Source organism: Python bivittatus, unplaced genomic scaffold, assembly GCF_059951505.1.
Source record: "Python bivittatus isolate LINGU-HERP-01145 unplaced genomic scaffold, Pbiv_v1 ctg000180_np1212, whole genome shotgun sequence".
In the NCBI taxonomy this organism is placed as follows: Eukaryota; Metazoa; Chordata; class Lepidosauria; order Squamata; family Pythonidae; genus Python; species Python bivittatus.
Window position 1 is genome coordinate 3,176,781 of NW_028277047.1, and position 18,614 is coordinate 3,195,394.

The following is an 18,614-nucleotide window of genomic DNA, read 5'->3' on the forward strand; positions in this document are numbered from 1 at the left end:
GCTGAAGTGCAGCCGGGAGACCCCGGTTGAGTTCCCATTCAGCCACAGAAGCTTCCTGGATGACCAGGGACCTCTTTCTCAGCGCAGCTCACCTCACCAGGTCATGGTGGTTTTGGGGAGAAACAGGAGGAGAAGGAGGAAACACCACATACACTATCTTTAGCTCCTGAAGGAAAGGTGGGATTTTAATCTCATAAATAATCTCGTACACAAATTGCATTTCAATCAGTGTTTCAGGGTGAGGCTTGGAAAAGCTACTGAGCGGAGCTGTGAGACGTGCGCGTGATCCTCAGGGAATGGTCAAAAAGGAGAGATATAGTGATGTAGAATGGTTATAGGATAAGGCCACCCTATTGATGATTTGATCCACCTGTCTTCTCCTCGGTCTTTACCGAAAGCTCCCTTCCCACTAAGATGCAATACCTCCAAAACTATGAGAGGACGTTCACTGAAGCAGCCTTATAGATGAGCCCTGCTGGAGGATCACCCTACTAAAAGATTTTTCCTGCATCCTCTAAAATGTGGCGTTCACATGATCAGACACTGCCCTGGGGGCCGGAAAGACTGCACTGGGCTTTGGAGGGTTGTTTGCAGGGAGTCAAAATCTATCCCACCGAAGCTGGGGAAGTTAGAAGGGATTTGCAAGGCAACGCTGGGTTGCACGATGGTCAGAAGATCTCGGGGGAGCTGGGCCTTACCCCCAGCGGCTTCCAACTGCTTTTCATCAGCCAGGTTCTGAAAGAGGAAGGAAACGGGAGATCAGGGGGACAGAAATGGCAACCCATGAGATGAGAACAAGAAAATCTTTGCATTTTACTTCAGAACATCTGGGAGGCATCAGGCTGGGGAAGGGCGTTCTAGCCCACCGTCCCTCTGATGGAAAGTTCCGCCAATCAAACAAAAATAAATCTGGGGGAATCTGTGTTCCATCTTTCTACTACAAAATCGCTCTGCTTCCAACATTCAAGCAAATGAAAAAGAAAACATTTTAAAGAAGGAAGGGTACACAAACAACCCCAGGACAATTGAACTTGCTAAGTACCTAGGAGAACGTCAGCCGTTCAAGGAGGACGATGAAAAACTGGGAAAGGCGGGGAGTGGAATGGAGTTACCCAGAAAAGGACACCCTGAGCTGGCTGGCACGCCGAGCAACTCAACACTGCAATGCTTCCTTGCAAGCCCACTGAGTTGTGTTTGGGCAAGAGTTCCAGTAGGAGTCAAATGGGTCAGGGTGTCAAATTCCCAAAAGGGATATGATATCTTTAAGTAAGTTTTCTGGCCTCAGAAAGGGAGAAACTGCTTAAAAGAATCTCACCAGAATCCCCCAACAGACAGAGTGGGGTCCTTTCAGGAGAAGGCGAACTCTCACCTTTGGGAGATGGTATTTCTCCCGCAGATGGGTCCTCAGGGAGGCGCGCTGGGCCTTCTGCTGAGCGAAAGCTGTATCCCGTTCTTCCCTGGCAGGGGAGGAGAAGAGAGATTCAGGAAGGGGCGGAAGGAAACAACATCTTGATGGCCTCCCTCACAGAACACAAAACGCACGTCGCAATGCATATCCAGACACTGTTTTTCCTGAAAAAGCCCCGCTGCTTTCAGGCTGCTTCTACGGAATTGCAGATTTCACGCCCCGTAAAGTACAAGAAAAAGATGCTGACAGTTTTAGTATAAGACGAGGCTTGGGGAAAAGGCACGCTCTTGATAAGGAGCAAAGGAAATCAACCCCAGAACTGTGAAACTGACTAGATCAAGTATTCTGGTATGAACAGTCCCAAAATTGACTGGGAAGGCAACAAGGGGAGGGTGAACGGGTAGGTTTATCCTCATCTTTGTTTTCCCCAGGGGATTGATGGAAAACAGTTGATTTATTAATAATTTTAAAAAATGATCGAATGCCCAGGAACTATCAGAAATCTGTGGTTGGTATAATGCTCTATTTGGGAACGTCAGTGGCAGCTCCCTTTGAACACATATTGGTTTGTTTAAACTATCCATCCATCTATCCATCCATCTCAACAAGGTATATAGCAATTTATATGTTTAATTTCAAACACGTGTTTGCTCGGCTGCCTTGGACCTCTCCCAAAAGGGATCTTCTCAACTGTGCTCACTTCTGCCTGGGGCGGGCACACGTCTTGGCGGGTTCCCAGCTGTGGCCCCTTCGGACGCCCATCTCTTTGTCCTTGGCGGCATCTTCAGAGAGGCCGCACAAGAGTTGCTGGACTGAGATTCCAAACCGCGATCTCATCGCCAGGACGGGAGCCGAGAGAGGAGGACAGGGCGTCCAGCACGAGAACTGAAAGGCAACCCAAATCAGCACGGTAAAGACGCATTCAAAACCTTCCCCCTTTAATCAGAACAAAGCAGTAAATCCACCCAGCCCAGAATTCTCGTTTTCCATGAAAACCATGGACTCACGTACAGAAATCTCCCAATAGTTCAGCTTCCCTCCTCGGTGTAGACAGATCTTCTCTCTCTGAACATGCCCAAAGAACGATTAGAGTCTCGTCTGCTCAAGTTCTTTAAGTGGGGAAGAGGGGGGAGCACAGGTTTTCCTTGATCCACTGGCGTGACAGCTGGCAAGCCTCAGCACAGATGGTACAGTGAGCAGAGCCGTCGTGAAGATCGCTAGGGACGTGTCCTTCTCTAGAGGACAAACAGCTTCAGCTATTTGCCACCAATCATTCTGGAGGATCTCGAGGAGTTGGAAAATAGCACGTTACTAGTCCTTAATGGATTTTTGCCCGAGAGAGCAATGGCTTAAAAGCAGACCCCACACCAGCTTGTGGCACCTTAAGGACTAGAAGATTTATTACAGGGTAAACCTATAGGGACCCCCTAATGTCATTTGGCCCAGCTGGGGAGAAACTAGCCTGCCACCAGATTTACCATCAGTTTCCCATCCTAAATACCACCAAACATTTCAAGTCCTGCCGTTTAATCCTAGAAACGTTTAATTTACTAGAATAACGATGACAGTTCCAGCGCCAGCAGCTGTTGAATTAACTCAAAATGTGTCTCAACCAACGTATTCACCACCAAGGGACCAGTGCTGCCCGTATGACAGATGTCCTTTCATTACGGACGCAGGCCACAAATCGGTTGCTTGTTCTGAAACGTCACTCAGGCAAAACTGGAATGTGTGCCTTGGGCTTTCCTGTCTAAACCGATCTTTCAACGATGGCCCTTTGGAGCTGAATGACCCCCTGGGGGTTTAGAGAGGGATAAAGGGTTTATAAAACAAGGTGAAGGACAAGCTACAGCTGGTAGGACTTGGGGTTTAAGCTTCTTACATCAAGCACGGAAGGGGGAAGGAAGCTGCGAATCTCAGCTCCCATCCCGCCCACTCCCCCCTTTCCTGGATTTTAGCCTTAAATCGTTTCCAGCTCAGATGCCCTTCTCTGGAACTGCAACGAAAACAGTACGACAGGCAAGTTAAGAGGGAAATGTTGGCAGATCAGCTGTGTGTATACACAGGAAAACGTTTTGCCTGAAACAGCTGATCGGCATCTTTTCTGAAAAAACAGAAGCTAAATTCAGCCTTTCGCAGCCTGATACCTTACAAATGTAGGCTAGATCTTGGAAGTCACCGTTCCGTCTGCACGACGTGTTTTGGAAGATGCCAAGGTTGAGGAAGGCTGTTCTGAAGAGGAGCTAAAAGTTTCAGGCAAAGGATAGACCAGGCGTTTATGAATCACACACCTGTTTCCCCTTCAAAAAAAGTGTTATTTTGACCAGCTATCTATGTTCTCGTAACACGCACAAGCCTTTGCAAGTTTAGCCACAGAAGACAGATCCCTGCTTTAATCAAGTGCTAATCTACCTCTGAACACAGGAATGTGGGCTGACCTCACTTGAGCTCGCTAATTTGCAAAGCTGAGAAAAATCTAGTTGCCCAGGAGCCATGCTCTTTACGAATTTCCAACAGGGGATTTACAATATTTTCTTAGAAGAGGAAAAGACAACCCCCACCATTAATGCTGCCCTTGTCCCAATCAAAGGAATTGCATATTAAAAAAAAAAAACTAAAGAAAAAGCAAACCGATGAATTTTCCTCTTCCTAAGAGAAGCACATCGGGACAAAGAACACAATGGGACGACTAGCATCTTATCAATGTTGCCAGAAATAATAATAATAATAATTATTATTATTATTTGCAGTGAGGGAAGAAAGGAGGAGAGCGAAGAAACGGGCAAGCGTAACGTTCACAGAGCAAACTTGGCATTCTTTGACATGATCTTTTTATTTTTCCCACAAAGACTGTACAAAAGTCATATAAAATTCTGGCATTTGAAATGGGATGGGGTCCGTTATCCAAAAATAATTGTCCAAGAGCCGTGGAATCCGCACAGGGTAGAAGATGGGCTAAGGAAAGAGAGGCAGGACATCTGTACAGCAGAAAGGGAGGACAGGAGGGAGCAATGGTAGGGGGAAGTAAATGGCACAAGATATCTCGTGTGTTTTATATATAATTTATATATGTATATATATATATATATATGTGTGTATATTCAATAGAGAGATATATTTACAAACTATTTCACATATCAACAAGCTTTACATGATAACAAAAAGGAAGGAAACCTGCAACAGGTGAGGGAGAGATGAACCAAGATTTCTTCTGTATTCTTCAGTTGTTCTAAAGCACCAGAACGGAGAAGCCGTACTAGCCACCACAGGGGCCGAATGTACGCCGGCGGGGAGGAGATCGGGGAGGGGGGGATTCAGGAAAAGACGCCAAGAGCCTCAATGGGTCACCGGCTGATATCCCGGCTCGAATCCCAAGGTTTGGGGCCGGGCTGCAGGTGGAGGATGTCGAAGAAGGGGTGCTTCAGGGCCTCTGACAGGGTGAGACGTTTGGCTGGCTCGTACTCGAGCATGCCCTCAAGGAGGTCGAACAGCTGGTGGTGCTCTTCAGCTTCCGACGCCAGGTATCTCTGGGAAGAGGAGTGAAGAGGAAAGGCTGGGAGGAAGAGAGGGCTGAAGCGGGGCGCCGGTTAATCATGAGAAGCGGGCGGCGAAGTGTAAGTTCTCCTTTGCAGGAAGGAAAGGCTGGGTGGTCGTCCATCAGAGATGTTCTAGTGCAGTGTTTCTCAACCTCGGCAACTTTAAGCTGTGTGGACTTCAACTCCCAGAATTCCCTAGCCAGCACGTGGACTACAACTCCCAGAATTCCCCAGCCAGCATGGCTGGCTGGGGAATTCTGGGAGTTGAAGTCCACGCATCTTAAAATTGCCGAGGTTGAGAAACAGTGTTATGGTGCATTCCTGCATGGGGCTGGGCTAGAGATCCTAAAGTCCCTCCCTTTATGATTTTATAGCTCGGGGTAAAGAACGCTGCTCTTCCATCCGCCCACAACCTGATCCATCTCTTCTCCCAAATTTAAAGGCAATCCAGACCCCCCCCCCGGCAAGGCAGAAGCCAGGCCCCGCCTTACCCGCAGCGGCTTGCAGTTCTCCCGCACGTAGCGCCCCGCAGAGGTGTTTTCATCCCAGTCCAAACGGCCGTGGTAGAAATATTTCTGCTTCCTATCCAGAACAAAAACATTACAAGGAATAATCAGCGGTGCAAAGGGCCGGGGGGCGCTGTTCTTTTTTATTTTCCAAACATAAACATGCCTACAAATACATGTCATGCTGAAGACACAGGCCGATCACCAGATTAATAGATGAAAACTTAAGCTATCCTTTCACAACACAACCAGAAAGCTCATTTCTATCAGCAATTATCGTTCAATGCATTCCATGACCCCATGAAACACTCCCTAAAGTTTTTGTTCCTTGTAGATTATATTCAGGCTGGGGTAGCGAATACTCCAATGTGGCCTTTATACTGGCCCCAACTAGGTCCCTCCAGAGTTTCCCAATTTGGCCATATTGAATAGGAAGTCCACCCATTTCGAAGTTGCCCAGGGATAAAACCCTGAACTCCCAGGGGGAATGAATGCCCTGACATGTCGAGGTATCTGCTTAAAACCACAGAGACTTCGTTTCAAGGACCTGCCATACCCTGAAACTTGCCCAGTGACCCGCAATGATAATTCTCAGGTCTCCTTGGCAGGGAGACAAAAGGCAGGCGGGTTGAACAAGGCTGAGTTTCTGCAAGATGAGGATAAATAGGTGGAAAACTTTTTTAGAAATTCTCAGTCTGCATAGCAGCACTTAACCACTCCTTTTCCCCTGCGACAGGCTGACAGATCCCTCTTCTGTAATCGCAATTTCCAGTCGGTTGTCCGAGATAAACAATTTCCGTTCCTAATCCACAGTGGGAATGAAGCCACTTTGAAGGTTACAAGCCTTCTCAACCTTCCCGGAGGACCATACCCCATCTTCCACTGCCCCAAACACTCCACCTTGTTTTTCGGATCATCCGTGATGGGATGGGGCCTAAGATGCGCTCCATCATGGCCAGATGTTCGCGATTATCATGGGTCTACAAGAAAAAGAAAAAGAAAAAAAGCTTTGTTTAGAAAAAAGGACTGACTGAAGGCCTGGAACTGCATGCCTGTTAGGGCTCCTGCCATCACTGATGGTTTCCTGCCTGTCAGACTCACCTGGAACAATGTGAAGCCCATATAGTACTCAAAGATGATACAGCCAATACTCCAGACATCGCACGGTTGAGTCCAGCCAAGTTCTGTTGCAACAAAAAAGGAGTTTCAGGGTCTGCTTTTGCAGTATTCACAGCCCACCCCCGAGGGTGCCAAGGTACTGACCTAGAATGACCTCGGGTGCCCGATAGTGCCGCGTGGAGACAATGGTGCTGTGATGCTCGTGGTCAAAGGTGGCACTGCCAAAATCCACCACTCGAATGGCTGTGTTCTTGACGCTTCGCTCGTCTCGTTTCTTGAAGACGGGGGCGGAGGGAGCGAAATGTAGTTAGCAGCACAGGGAATATTCTCCCATGTTCAATCTTTTGGCCCTGGCCTAGAGGCCCAACCCAAAGCAGCCTGAAGGGGAGTAGGGTCACCCCAGAAAGGGTGGCGTTCCCCACGACACAAGCTCACCTTTTCCAGGTTGTAGGTCATCTCGTAGTCCGAATTGACAAAGAGGATATTCTCTGGCTTGAGGTCTGTATGGGTGAGCTTGTTCTCGTGCAGAACTGGTGCGGGGGGGAAGGGGGTAAGAGGGAAGGGAGAGAGAAAGAGCAGCTTGACAATTCTTGAAAGAGCCGAAGACAGGAGGAGTAATCCTCCAAGGAGGAAGCAAAGCATTTGGTGAGAGTTGATGCTGCCGGTTGGCCGTGCCCACAAGTTTTCATGCACCCTCCTGCACTCAGGAAGTAGCAATCTGAACTGTTAGTCCTCAGAGTGGGGAGAACATCCAGCCACTGGGACTCAGAGTCCCTGACAGCGAGGGAATTGTGGATCCTTACTTTTCAGAATAACCCCCCCTCTTCCCTCAGCCCTCCACCCTACGTCCACCCCGGACGCTCACATCTGACAGCCTGGCACACTTGGTAGCCCATGTGCCTTATCTGGTGGAGCGGGTACGGCAAATAGTTGTTATCCTTCAGGAAATCAAATGTGCTGAGGCCCAGCAGCTCGAAAGAAATGCACATGTGGCCGTGGTAGTCAAACCAGTCGTACATCTGGACGCAGAGGCTGAAAGGAAAGCAAGACAAAGACGGGGAAAGGAGGGAAAAGAGGTGAATTAGCGCTCTGCGTTTTACTGGCCCCCAGAAGAAGGCAGGCTAGGTTGGGCGATGGGGTAAAGGTGATAATATTATTATGAAGTGTTCTGTTCTGCTTCCTGGCCCCGCTCAAAGGTCCTTTTAATGGTCTTTCAAGCTGCCTTTCTTTAAAAACAAAGGCAGGGGGAGGAGGAAGCAATCGCTACAGCCAATAAGGATGTTGAACGTGGGAAGGCGAGTTGCAGAGGATCTGTGCACCTGACAAGTGGGACCAGGATGGACCTTGTGTAATTAGAAGGGTGACACTAAATGAGTCAGAGACAGGGACAGAACTGCAGGTTTTTCCTTAGAAGGACGCATCCTTTTGATTTCCAGCAGCAAGGCTCGCACACGGTAAAACTGTACAATCTCTGGCAGGGCCCCCTGTGCCAAGCCAATCTCCTGGCACAGGAACCGATCGTCCCACGCAAGTCAACGCAGAAAGCCAGGCACCCCTTGGGCCCGCGTACAAAAACGCACAGCCTCCCTCACTCCCGGGAGGCTTGAACCCAACTCACTTTTTGTTGTCCGGATCTTTCTCGTTAATTTTCTCCAGCACGTTGATCTCCAAGCGAGCGGCTTCTTTATATTTTTCTACGTTCTTGATGATTTTGAGAGCCACGCGTGTGCTGCCTCTGAGGGAAATGGCGGAGGGAAAAAAAGGTGGTCGGGATCGAGGCCCTGGGAAAGCAACCGAGGGCGTGGGGACTGACCCAGCCTTGCTTCTAAATGCGCATCTCTTCTCCACTGCTTCAATGCCAAGACTGACTAGCACGTTATGCCAAACTGCAGTTTGCTTCATTGTTTTAGGGCCCTGGCTGGCTAGAGGAGGCTGGGAGTAAGATATCTGACAGAGGCCAGATGTATTAGCAATCCTTTCTTTCTTCTGACCTGACTTTATGATTAATCAATTTCACTGAGGATTCCACATCCCTGGAGGAAATGTTTCACTCTAGAGCAGTGTTTCTCAACCTTGGCAACTTTACGATCTCTGGACTCCAACTCCCAGAATTCCCCAGCCAGCAAGCTGGCTGGGGAATTCTGGGAGTTGAAGTCCAGACATTGTAAAGTTGCCAAAGTTGAGAAACACTGCTCTAGAAACACTTTCTAAGTAGGAATCTATGGTGGCCAGAATGCCACACAGGCCCCGAGCCCTCCAGCCAAGGAGGAAAATCTGCAGCCTGCTTGGTTTCCATATTTGCGCCCTTTTTCCACAATTGACTTTTAAGCGGTCCAACACAAGGCTGGTTGTTTTCAGCTCACCTGCGGTGATCAACGCACTGCACCACGCGACCAAAAGTGCCTTCCCCAAGCGTGCTAATGATCTCATCTGCAAAAGGAGACAGAGATTTGGGGGCGGGAAGAACGGGAGAAGGTGAGAAGAGGGCCGGCATCTGGTTGCCAAACAAAAAAACATTACCACAAAAAGGCTATCGTGGCCGGTTCATAGGACCGGCCTCTTTCCCTGACGCTTTGGATATCAATGCAGAAAGATATAAAATGGGAGAAGGGAAGGGGGCAAAATGGGGAGGGGGGATGATTAAAGGGGAAAAAAAGGAGAAGAAGAAAAGGATGTGCTTTGGTCTTAAAAAAAACACTGCAAAGGAAAACGAGAATGAACAGGGAAAGGGAGAAAGCTAAGAACAACCGTGTAACTGCGACGGGAGCTTAACTAGAGACTAAATTATGTTACGATTTCGCAGTACATCTTTCTTGGAGACAGTCGCCGATGGCATAGATGAGATGGCCTTCCACGTCGTCTTCCACGTTCTTGGCTCTCCTGCTGCCGGGACGACTCTGCTGCCGGGGGGCCCCCAAGCGCAGCGACGGGGCGGAGAGGGGAGGGTGTCATTCATTCATTCATTTCAGCCGGCCCATCGGGGCGCGTTTTCAAACCGGCGAAGGGGGAAGCCAGCCAGCCAGCCAAGCGTCACCCGTGGAAACGGTGGGCCCGCGGCAGATGTGGAGGAGGAAGGTGGGACGAATTCCAGGTCAATTCATACGGCACAGAGGCGTATATGTATAAACAATATACAACACATATGAACAATAAGGGATATTGCAAGGGGGGGGGAGGTCGACACACACCAGCTCAGGGTCGTCTTTAACCAAAAAAAAAAAAATCATAAATAAAATTTATGGGGAATATCTTCAGCAGACAGGGCCCTCCAGCCCAGCCCAGCTGAGAAAAGGACCCAGTGGGCCCTTCTGCAATTCTGCACAAGAAGAGTTCAGTGAGTGGAGGGCAGAAAAAAGACCAGCATTTTCCCCACCCAACCCGGAGGCCTAGCAAACCGTTAACGCCGTCCAGCATCAGAATCTGGCAGGGCTTTTCAAAAACCGGGGGCAGAGGATGGTGCGTCAGAATGGCCCCACTCGCCAAGGCCTCCCTTATTGCTTCTAGAGGAGAGCAGGCAAGCTGGCAATTGAAGCCCTGGCTTGGGTTAGGATCTCCCCCGCCCCCTCACCAGAAGCCAGAGCCATTCCTGGGAAGGGGTGGGATGGCTGAAGACTCAACCAGCAATTTAGAAGCCAGCGGTTCCTAAGAGGACAAAAAAGAAATTTGTGTCTGCCACCACCACCAGGGCACGGGGGGGGGGGGGGAGAGAGAATGCTCCCACCGGAGTCTGGAGTTGTCCCCACTTAAAATGCCTTTGCTCGCCTGTTAAAGGCCTAAACTCCTAGAGGTCATCCATTCTGACCCCCCGTCAATGGAGGAATGCCATGCAGAGACTGGTGTTAACTTTCCATAGGGTGGCAGTTAAAAAGTACAATCGTATTCCCCCTCTCGAAGCAGAACAAGCCCTACTTTCAAGGTTTCCCATCCCCCTGAAGGACTTCTCATCCTGGTGGTCCTTCTCTGCATCTTGTTTGTCTGAATTCTCCTTAAAACGCGGGGCCCAGAATTAGACCTCGGCCTTGAGACGGGGCCTGGGTTCACGCAGACCGTAGGCAACTCTGACTCCCTACGATTTCTATTAACGCAAGCTAAAATTGCTCCCTCGGCTGGGAACTGAGTCACATTCGAAAATCCTTTTCGCCAGGATGGTAACCGAGCCCAATTAACTCAACCCGTATCTGGGCATTTGATTTCTTCTGCCTAAGAATTTTGCATTGGCCGCTGTTAACCGTCATTCTGTTGTTTACAGCCAGGCTTCCAACTCATCAAGATCATTCCAAATTTGGTTTCTGCTGTCTAGAGAATCAGCCATCCCAGCCCTCTCAGAAGCAAGAGATATGGTTTGACTTAGACTCTTAAGAGCGGCTGCCACCAAAAATAAACCAGTCTGCTCTAAACAAGCACATCACCTAATAAACTGCCTCACACAGTTGTTGTGGAAGGAAAACAGGTCGTATAGTGTGGTTAGATCTAAGTGCATACCACATAAAAATACTAAATTCCAACTAATACATAGACAGAAGACAGCTTCTAGACCAACGTTCTTCTACCCCCACCCCCCACCAGGAAAACCAAGGAAATTAAAGATTGCAAAGAGGCCAAAGGATCTGCGCCCTGTACAGGTGAGTCTGCCTGCTGGGCCTAGCAAGATTTTGAGACTCTGCTGCCAGCCTGTTCTTGAAGGTAGAGTTTTATGACGTGAACAGGTATCACCAACCTCGGATCTTTCCTTGATCTGGAATATACTGTTATTCGTGAATTGAAATGACTTTTATTAACTGTTAGGTTTCATCCAATGTTGTACTCTGCTGTGATGGAATGGAATTAGGAAGGCCAGGCTCAGGGAGATAAACATTTTCTTAGCTCGCCGGAGGAGCGTGGGAGGAACAAGAGGATGAGACTGGCACCTCCCTGAGGAATTCACACTGTTGTGGCTGGCTGACTTGGGAGATGGGGTTTCAGTCTGGGAAGATTCTTGCTAGAGGTTGTAGCTAATAAACATAGCTGGACTGAATTGGCATTGTCTCTTGGAGTTCCTTGGGCTAGGCCTGACATCTGCTCAGAGATTATTTATCTATCCGTCCATCCATCCATCCATCCATCTTATATGGCTGCCCAGCTCACCAAACCCACAATAAAATAATAATCACGAACAACAAAAGCAAACCAGACATGCTTCCTCTAGTGCTTTTCAAAAAGTTAACAGGATTGGACCCAAACAGATTCTTTGGGGAGGGGGGCTGGCTTGATCGTTCCAAAGCGCAGGTGCTACCACTGAAAAGGTCCTGATCAGATTACTGGTCAGGAATGTTTCACGTTGAAATACTTCAACATAAATATATAACTACCAGGCTGCCTGGATTAGTCACTGCCCCGGCTTTCCATTCAGGAGTCAGACCCAGAAGAACAACCCCGCTCCCCACACACAAAACCAGATGCTCTAATTGTTGCAGAATATAACTGCAAGCATTTGAGGGAGTTAAGGATAATTTGTCTTTCCCTGTTTTACTTCCCTAATGAGTATGCACTGCTGTGTTAGATACCACGAAGAGCGTGCAAAATGTTTCCAGTGTGAAATGTTCGTGAAATCCTGTTTCGGCTGTTCCAAGGGGACTTTCTGAAAGTATCCCAAGCTCTTAACAGAGAGTTTCAAGATCGGAACATTTTTTTTTCAGGCTCAGGGACCGCTTCCAAAACCCTCGAAACAAGCCGTATCACACTCGGAGCAGCTGCTTCACGCTCCAAATGGGACATCTGCACATTCAAAGTGGTTTGAAACGAATTATTTTACACATCCTTCGATGCTACTGTAAGAACCGTGTCTGTTCTGGGATGGGCCGTGGGAGAAGTTAGGCCCGGGCAGTGTCTCTGTGATGCAGAAAGTGGCGTTTTTGCCCTTCTCTCACCAGAATCATTTGCTACAAGAACTCCGTTCTGCCTCTCAATATCAGGGAAGGCAGATTCTGGCAAGCTTTTTTGCTTGCGCTACAGAGTGGGCCGAAAAAAGAACAAGCAAAGGTTTCTGCTTTTGTTTTACTTCCTTAACTTGGCTGTAAGCAACCCAAGTCAATGCCGGCCATCGCTTTTAGGCCTCTCTGCTTGTTGGAAACTCAGACATTCCTTGGCACCAAATCTCTAGCTCTTTTCTTCCTCGCTGTCACATTGTTTACTTGCTTTTAAGGAGAACTTAGAAAAACTCCCCGATTTTGAGGACACTGATCCAACCTCAACATTGATTTATTTGAGCCTTTCACAGCGGCAGATGCTTTACAAGAGGGTTTAGGGGGAGAGCAGAGCCTGCTATAGATGAATCACAGCGCTCTCTGCTCCCTCCAGACCAGACCTATTGCCCTATTCTACAATGCACTGCTTCCGAAAGCAGGAGAAATAATACTCTGGATTAAAAAGACCTCCAATCCATCCAGAGGTTCCTTTCTTTCGGCATCCCGTAATTCCTCCTTACCAAAAAAAATTTTAAAAGAGGGGGGAAGGAAAGGTTGAGGACTACTGGAGCTAAGAAAATCAGACCATGCTTAGGGACACATCTCCCACCCGCCAGCACCTCCATAAAGGAAACCCATTTTCTTCTAGTATTGTGCAGCAGAAACTTTTGGAAAAATAGAAGGAAATTCAGGGACCGTTTTTTGGACTCGAAAGAGAGGAAAATCAGATTTTTTTTTCTTTTTCCAAGCCTCCATCACTGCCAGTCGCACAAGGATTTCGATTGCCAACCAACTAAAAAGCAACATGAATGTCCCTAAGCCAGAAGCTGGCCCCCGCTCTGTGATACTGATTCCCACGCATCTAGAATGCCATGCCTAGCAGACAGGCTGCTTCCAGAAGTCTGGAGAGGTCAAAGAGACCCTGATGATGGCTGGGTCAAAGAGATCGGAAGAAGCAGAGACTACTCACCGAGGAAGAACGGCTGAAGGAGCGGCTACGGCGTCGTCTCCGCCGCCGTTTCCGCCGGTTGCTCTTGCAGTTCCGGTAACTGCCGTCCGGGGAACGCTGGTACTCATAAGAATGGTGGTATTCAGGTTCGTAGTAAGCATCGCCCCGCTCGCTGTAGCCATCTCGCCGGTAATCGTCCAAATATCGCCGGTCGTAGGCACGCTGGTCAGACGAGTGATCGTCGTAACTGGGGGAAGCGTGAAATCGAGGGAGAAAGGGGATCTGCTTAGCGTCAAGAAAGCGCTAGTGAAACGTTTAAGTTTTGATCCGCAAACTTTTAGGTTTGGGTTTGCGATACCAATTTGGCCCCCGGTCCATGTTTCCTAGACCCAAAGGCATGGAAGAGTCACAACATCCAAGAGGTAACATTTCTAGTGCTTTTTCAACATTGTGATGTACAATGCCATAGCACCCTCCAGGTGGGTGGACTACAGCTCCAGGTCCCAAAATTCTCAGTCCTGCTCACGCAAGTTGAAGAATTCTGGGTCTCCATGTCTACACATCTGGGCAAGGTTGCTCTGCTGGACCCTCTTTATGGAGCTCCTCATGCAGCTGATGCAACAAGTCCTACCTACATTAGTTCTCCTGCCAATGGAAGAGCCGTGGAACCTTTTTTACATTTTTCCCAACGTAAATTAATTCAAATCTCCGTCAAGGCAAGCTGGATTCCTAGCAACTTCAGGGACCCATCCGAGCAGTTTTTTTTAACAGAACTGAAATAAAGACTTACATACACACCCATGACAAAGTTTTTTTAAGATCAGTACTTCAAAACTTTAAAGCGCGGACCACATGAACCATTTACAGTCCTCAGGGACACATTCACGTGGCAGAAACAAAGAAGCTGTTGCGTCTCAAAGAGCAGCATATAATGCCAAGCTCCTAAAGTTAAGAGACAAACAGACAGACAGAGCCCAGTTCCACCACCCAGAAGCAGCTATCTTCATCAATATTGTATCTTCTCCTTGCAGAGCCCGTTTTGGGGACTCACCTCCGGGATCGGACATGATAGCTGTCCTCCCGGTGACGCCGTCGCTCGCTGCTACTCGACCGGGAACGACTCTGTCTCCGTCTGTGCTTCCGGCTTCTGTAACATTCACGGTAGCTGCCCCGGCTGCTGCGTTCCGAAGACTGAAACCTTCTGGAACGAGGCATCTGCAAGTGAAGGAAAAGAGTCAGAAAACCAACTGAACTGCCTGAAAGTGCCAGGAAACCGCCAAAAAAAAAAAAAAATCGATATTTTAGAAAATGATGTGGTAGAGCATTTAGCATCATGGCTAGCTGAGCTCTCAATAAGATGAAGACACTATGAACAGGCTCTCACTAGTCCTTTTTCAATCAAATCAACAAAATGTGGAATTTCTGTTAGCCAAAAACAACCGAAAAGAGGGTTGATTTTGTCTTTGCAAAACAGCGGACCCGACACCTGCAGGAAAAATGTTAGGAAGGAAAAAAAAACATAGCCTGAATGTCAAGACTACTTGTTCAGCAGTTATACAAATTTTCCACTCTTTACAACCAGAGAATATAACCTTTTATAGGGACATTTTTGCAAGTAAAGGAGGAAAGTTAGCACTTTGACTGAAATAATCCAGTTTTAAAGTGTAAAAGCTTTAAACTTTCTAAAGTGGTAGATCCAAGTCCAAAAACAGATACATGTACACAGACTGACCTATGCATAGTTTAAAAAAAAATCAGATCATGATTAAAGAGAAAAAACTTGTCTGCTTCCATTACCACATTCTCAAGAAATCTAATCCCACTTTGAAGTAAATTATTCAACATCCTATATCATAACCATCCTTTGTATGCTAATGCTGTGATCAGAGAACAGATTAAAAAGTGGGTGGTGGCTCAAAATGAGGTATGACTCCATGTTCAAGGTATCTCCCTTGCCAGGTAAGTATTAAATATTTGACTTGATTTGAGGTATGACTCCATATTTACCACCTTGAATTTCTTCGGTAGTAAATCTCTCAAGTAGAGCTGGGGTCCTGGTGACTTCATTTTATACATTTTTATATACCATTTATTAAGGCAGTTTTCAAAACAGAACATAAACAATAAATAATAAAATAGGAACAGATAATAACCATATTCTAACTAATAGGCAGGTCACATATTGTTAGGTCCTGAACGCTCCAAGTCATAAACAATGTTTGAAAGATCAGATTCAGGGCAGTTTGTACGTTGGGGGTCTCCATTGGGTGGGGGCAGTAATGTGCCTATAGAAAAAGCATGCTGCTGGGTCCCCATTCCCTTCACTTCACATAGGGTGGGGACCCTCAGGAATTCATAGGGCAGGCCAGATCTTGATGGGAAAGACGGTCCCGGAGTTATCTGAGAGATGAGCCACGTCAAGCTTGAAAGGTGATGATCCCGCTTTGAATTGGACCTGGAAGCAAATCAATCATCCATGGATCCCTCGACATACAAGTAGTCCTTGTTTAGTGACCACAATTGGGACCGGCAACTCGGTTGTCAAGCAAAGTGGTCGTTAAGTGAAACTGCAACTGTACTGATGATCTTATTTCAGCTTTCCTTTGCTCTACAGACCTGCAAAGGTCGTAAATGCGAGGATGGGTTGTAAAGTTACTTTTTCATCACCGTCATAACTGCAAACAGTCAGTGTCCCAGGCAGTCACTAAACGAGGACGACCTGTAGCCTTCCTGGCAACCATGGGCAACTCTAACACGTTTCTTCAACTTCCTGGTCTATTGATTGATTGATTGATATCCCACCTTTCATTCAGGAGCTCAAGGCAGCACCCGTAGTGCCCTCTCCTCCCATTTTTTAACCCCCTACAACAACCCTGTGAGGTAGGCTGGGTTGACAGAGAACGACTGGCCCAAAGTCTCTGTGGGCTTTGGTGGCCAAGCAGCAACTTAAATCTGAGCCTGCTGGGGCCAATCCAACTATACCACACTGGCTTTCCAAGGGAATCACCCTCCCTATTTATATAGATTGACATATCGCTCCTTCCGCCTCTTTCCAGCCTCCTCTCACAATACCGCAGCCACCCTGCGAGGTAGGCCAGGCAAAGAGAGAGAGAGGCAGGTCTGGATCCCAGGCTTTCTCGCCCAGCCCTCACCACCCCCTCCTTCAAGAAACGTATATCTTTTTGTATGCTTGCCCTTGTGGATAACCCCGTTCGTTTATCTCTTACCCCTTCCCAAATTCTCCCCGCCGCCACCCTGTGAGGTAGGCCGGGCTGAAAGAGAGCGATGGGCCTCAAGTCTCCCAGGGAGCTGAGGGGGGCCTTGAACCTGGACCTCCCCCGAGGCCAGGCCAACGCCTTTCCTATCAACCTGCTGCGGGATTTCCTCGTGGTCTCCCATCCCTGCCACGAAGAAGGCAACGCAGTGAAGCTCCCTGAGGGGCTTGTCTACCCGGCAGGGGTCTTGTCCACGAATCGGCTCGCGGGTGTCATGTTCGCCTTCTCTGCCGCCCCCCCGGGAGGGGAGCCGCGCCGGCTGCTGCTCCGGCGCGATTCGGGCGACTCAGAGCCGCCGCCCCGAGGCCTCCCCTGCCCAGCCCGGCCCCGCCGCGCCCCCTCACCCTCTTGGCCGTCAGCCCGGTGCGCTTGTCCCACAGGAAGTCCGTCTTGGCGGCGGCCCGTCCCCTTCCAGCCGCTCGTCGTTTCTCTTCCTCTTCGCCGCCGCCGCCGCCGCCCGGGGTCGCTCTGAGGAACTGGCTGAGGGGACGGGCACTCCTAACGCGCATGCGCCGCCACGCACGGGCGGCGGCACGTCACAAGGCGCCGTGACGTCACGGCATGCAGAGATAGTAAACCCGTAGAGGGGTCCGCCTGGTTTCCCGCACCGACAGCTTCTGGGTGCGCTTAACAAGCCCATCTCCCCACCTCCGACACGGGTTTATTTTGGTCATGTGCACCCCAATATCTGGGGTTTACTATCGCTAGAGCAAGTGAGGTGGCCTTCTGAGCCAGCATGTATACGTTTGCAATCGCCTTCTCCTTGCCTGTGTCGGGCTCGCCACCCTTTTTCAACGGGACCACAATGCCCATCACTCCGCGCCCGCATTAGAAGCGGCTGCCTCTATCCTCGGCGCTGCTGGATGGTTTAATTTCCATCATCCTGCTGCAAGCAGTGGGTCTAAGGTGGCTGTGATTTCCTCTCTGTTTTTTTTGGGGGGGTTGCTTAAATTTAATACTTTTGCAGGAACTTGGATTGGCTTCCCAGGTTGGCCCACATGCTTCAGGGGTCTTGCCCTTGCAAGTTGAAATAGGAGTCTCCCAAAGGAATCCACAATGATAAAATGAAAATAACGCGCTTCCTTTTACTTTCTCTATAGGGAGCAAACTGGGCACGGAATACGCATGCGCAGTAGAGACGGGAACGAGCCGGAGTGGGCGAAGGCGAGGGGCGGGGAAAGGCGTGGCCACGCCCCCGGGCCACGCCCCTTCGCGGGGACCGCCTTCCACGTGGGAAAACATCAGAAAAGCAGCTTTTCGAGGCGCGGGGGGCGCCACAATTAAGTCCTGCCGGACTAATCATGATTACTACAATGAAAGCAATGATGATTTACTGATCAATCGTCAGTAAATTAAATTAAAATTTTAATTTAATTAAAGTTAATTTAATTTAAACTTACTTTAATTTAAATTGAGGAGGAGAAGCTGTCAGAATAATTATGGCACCCACCTACATGGCCAGGGGCGTTACCCAAAAGAGAAGGATCCTGGCTTTTTGGGGGTGGGAGCCTTGGAATTTCCCACGCCTGCCATGGGCACCCTCACACAATGGTGCCAAGGTGGGCATGACCAAGGCCAATCAGAAGGGCAACCCCTGAGCTGCAGACACACCTTTTTATTTTCTAAATAAAACTGCTTTTCCGCCAGTTACGTTCCCATTCATCTGGATTTTGTGAATCAAGAGGAGTTTAAGCCATCAAATAAGGACAGGGGAAATGGGCAAGGTGTGGGCTGAAGCTCTGATGTCCTCCACGCCACCCTTAGGCAGCAGGATTTATTTCTCCCTCAACACACACAACAACTCAAAGGAATCCAGAAAAACCACACCGGAGAGGCGTCCCGTGATGCTTATTACACGTTTATTTTTAAGCTCAGCGCG

General features: G+C 48.7%; 2 protein-coding genes across 4 annotated transcripts; both read right to left on the minus strand.

Annotated features, from left to right (window-relative positions):
* Nucleotides 1–169: 169 nt before the first annotated feature.
* LOC112541501 (complexin-3-like) lies at nt 170–4,563 on the minus strand. Of its 2 annotated transcripts, XM_025171188.2 has the most exons (4): nt 2,420–4,563; nt 2,109–2,293; nt 1,370–1,457; nt 170–735 (listed from the first exon to the last, which is right to left on the minus strand). In XM_025171188.2, the coding sequence occupies exons 2-4, from the start codon at nt 2,243–2,245 to the stop codon at nt 529–531; spliced, it is 432 nt and encodes a 143-aa protein (XP_025026956.1). In that variant the 5' UTR covers nt 2,246–2,293; nt 2,420–4,563; the 3' UTR covers nt 170–528. The 2 variants fall into 2 exon arrangements, with proteins under 2 accessions (XP_025026956.1, XP_087993413.1); XM_088137287.1 differs by lacking the exon at nt 2,420–4,563 and having other exon boundaries at nt 2,109–2,410.
* A 145-nt stretch (nt 4,564–4,708) lies between these two features.
* CLK2 (CDC like kinase 2) lies at nt 4,709–17,243 on the minus strand. 2 transcript variants are annotated; one of them, XM_088137285.1, is made up of 13 exons: nt 17,080–17,243; nt 14,512–14,675; nt 13,482–13,707; nt 9,376–9,466; nt 8,933–8,999; nt 8,188–8,304; nt 7,435–7,601; nt 7,005–7,099; nt 6,714–6,843; nt 6,552–6,634; nt 6,351–6,430; nt 5,436–5,526; nt 4,709–4,935 (listed from the first exon to the last, which is right to left on the minus strand). In XM_088137285.1, exons 2-13 carry the CDS (start codon nt 14,673–14,675, stop codon nt 4,753–4,755), a joined length of 1,494 nt encoding a protein of 497 aa, XP_087993411.1. In that variant the 5' UTR covers nt 17,080–17,243; the 3' UTR covers nt 4,709–4,752. The 2 variants fall into 2 exon arrangements, with proteins under 2 accessions (XP_087993411.1, XP_087993410.1); XM_088137284.1 differs by having other exon boundaries at nt 9,376–9,469.
* Nucleotides 17,244–18,614: the final 1,371 nt, after the last annotated feature.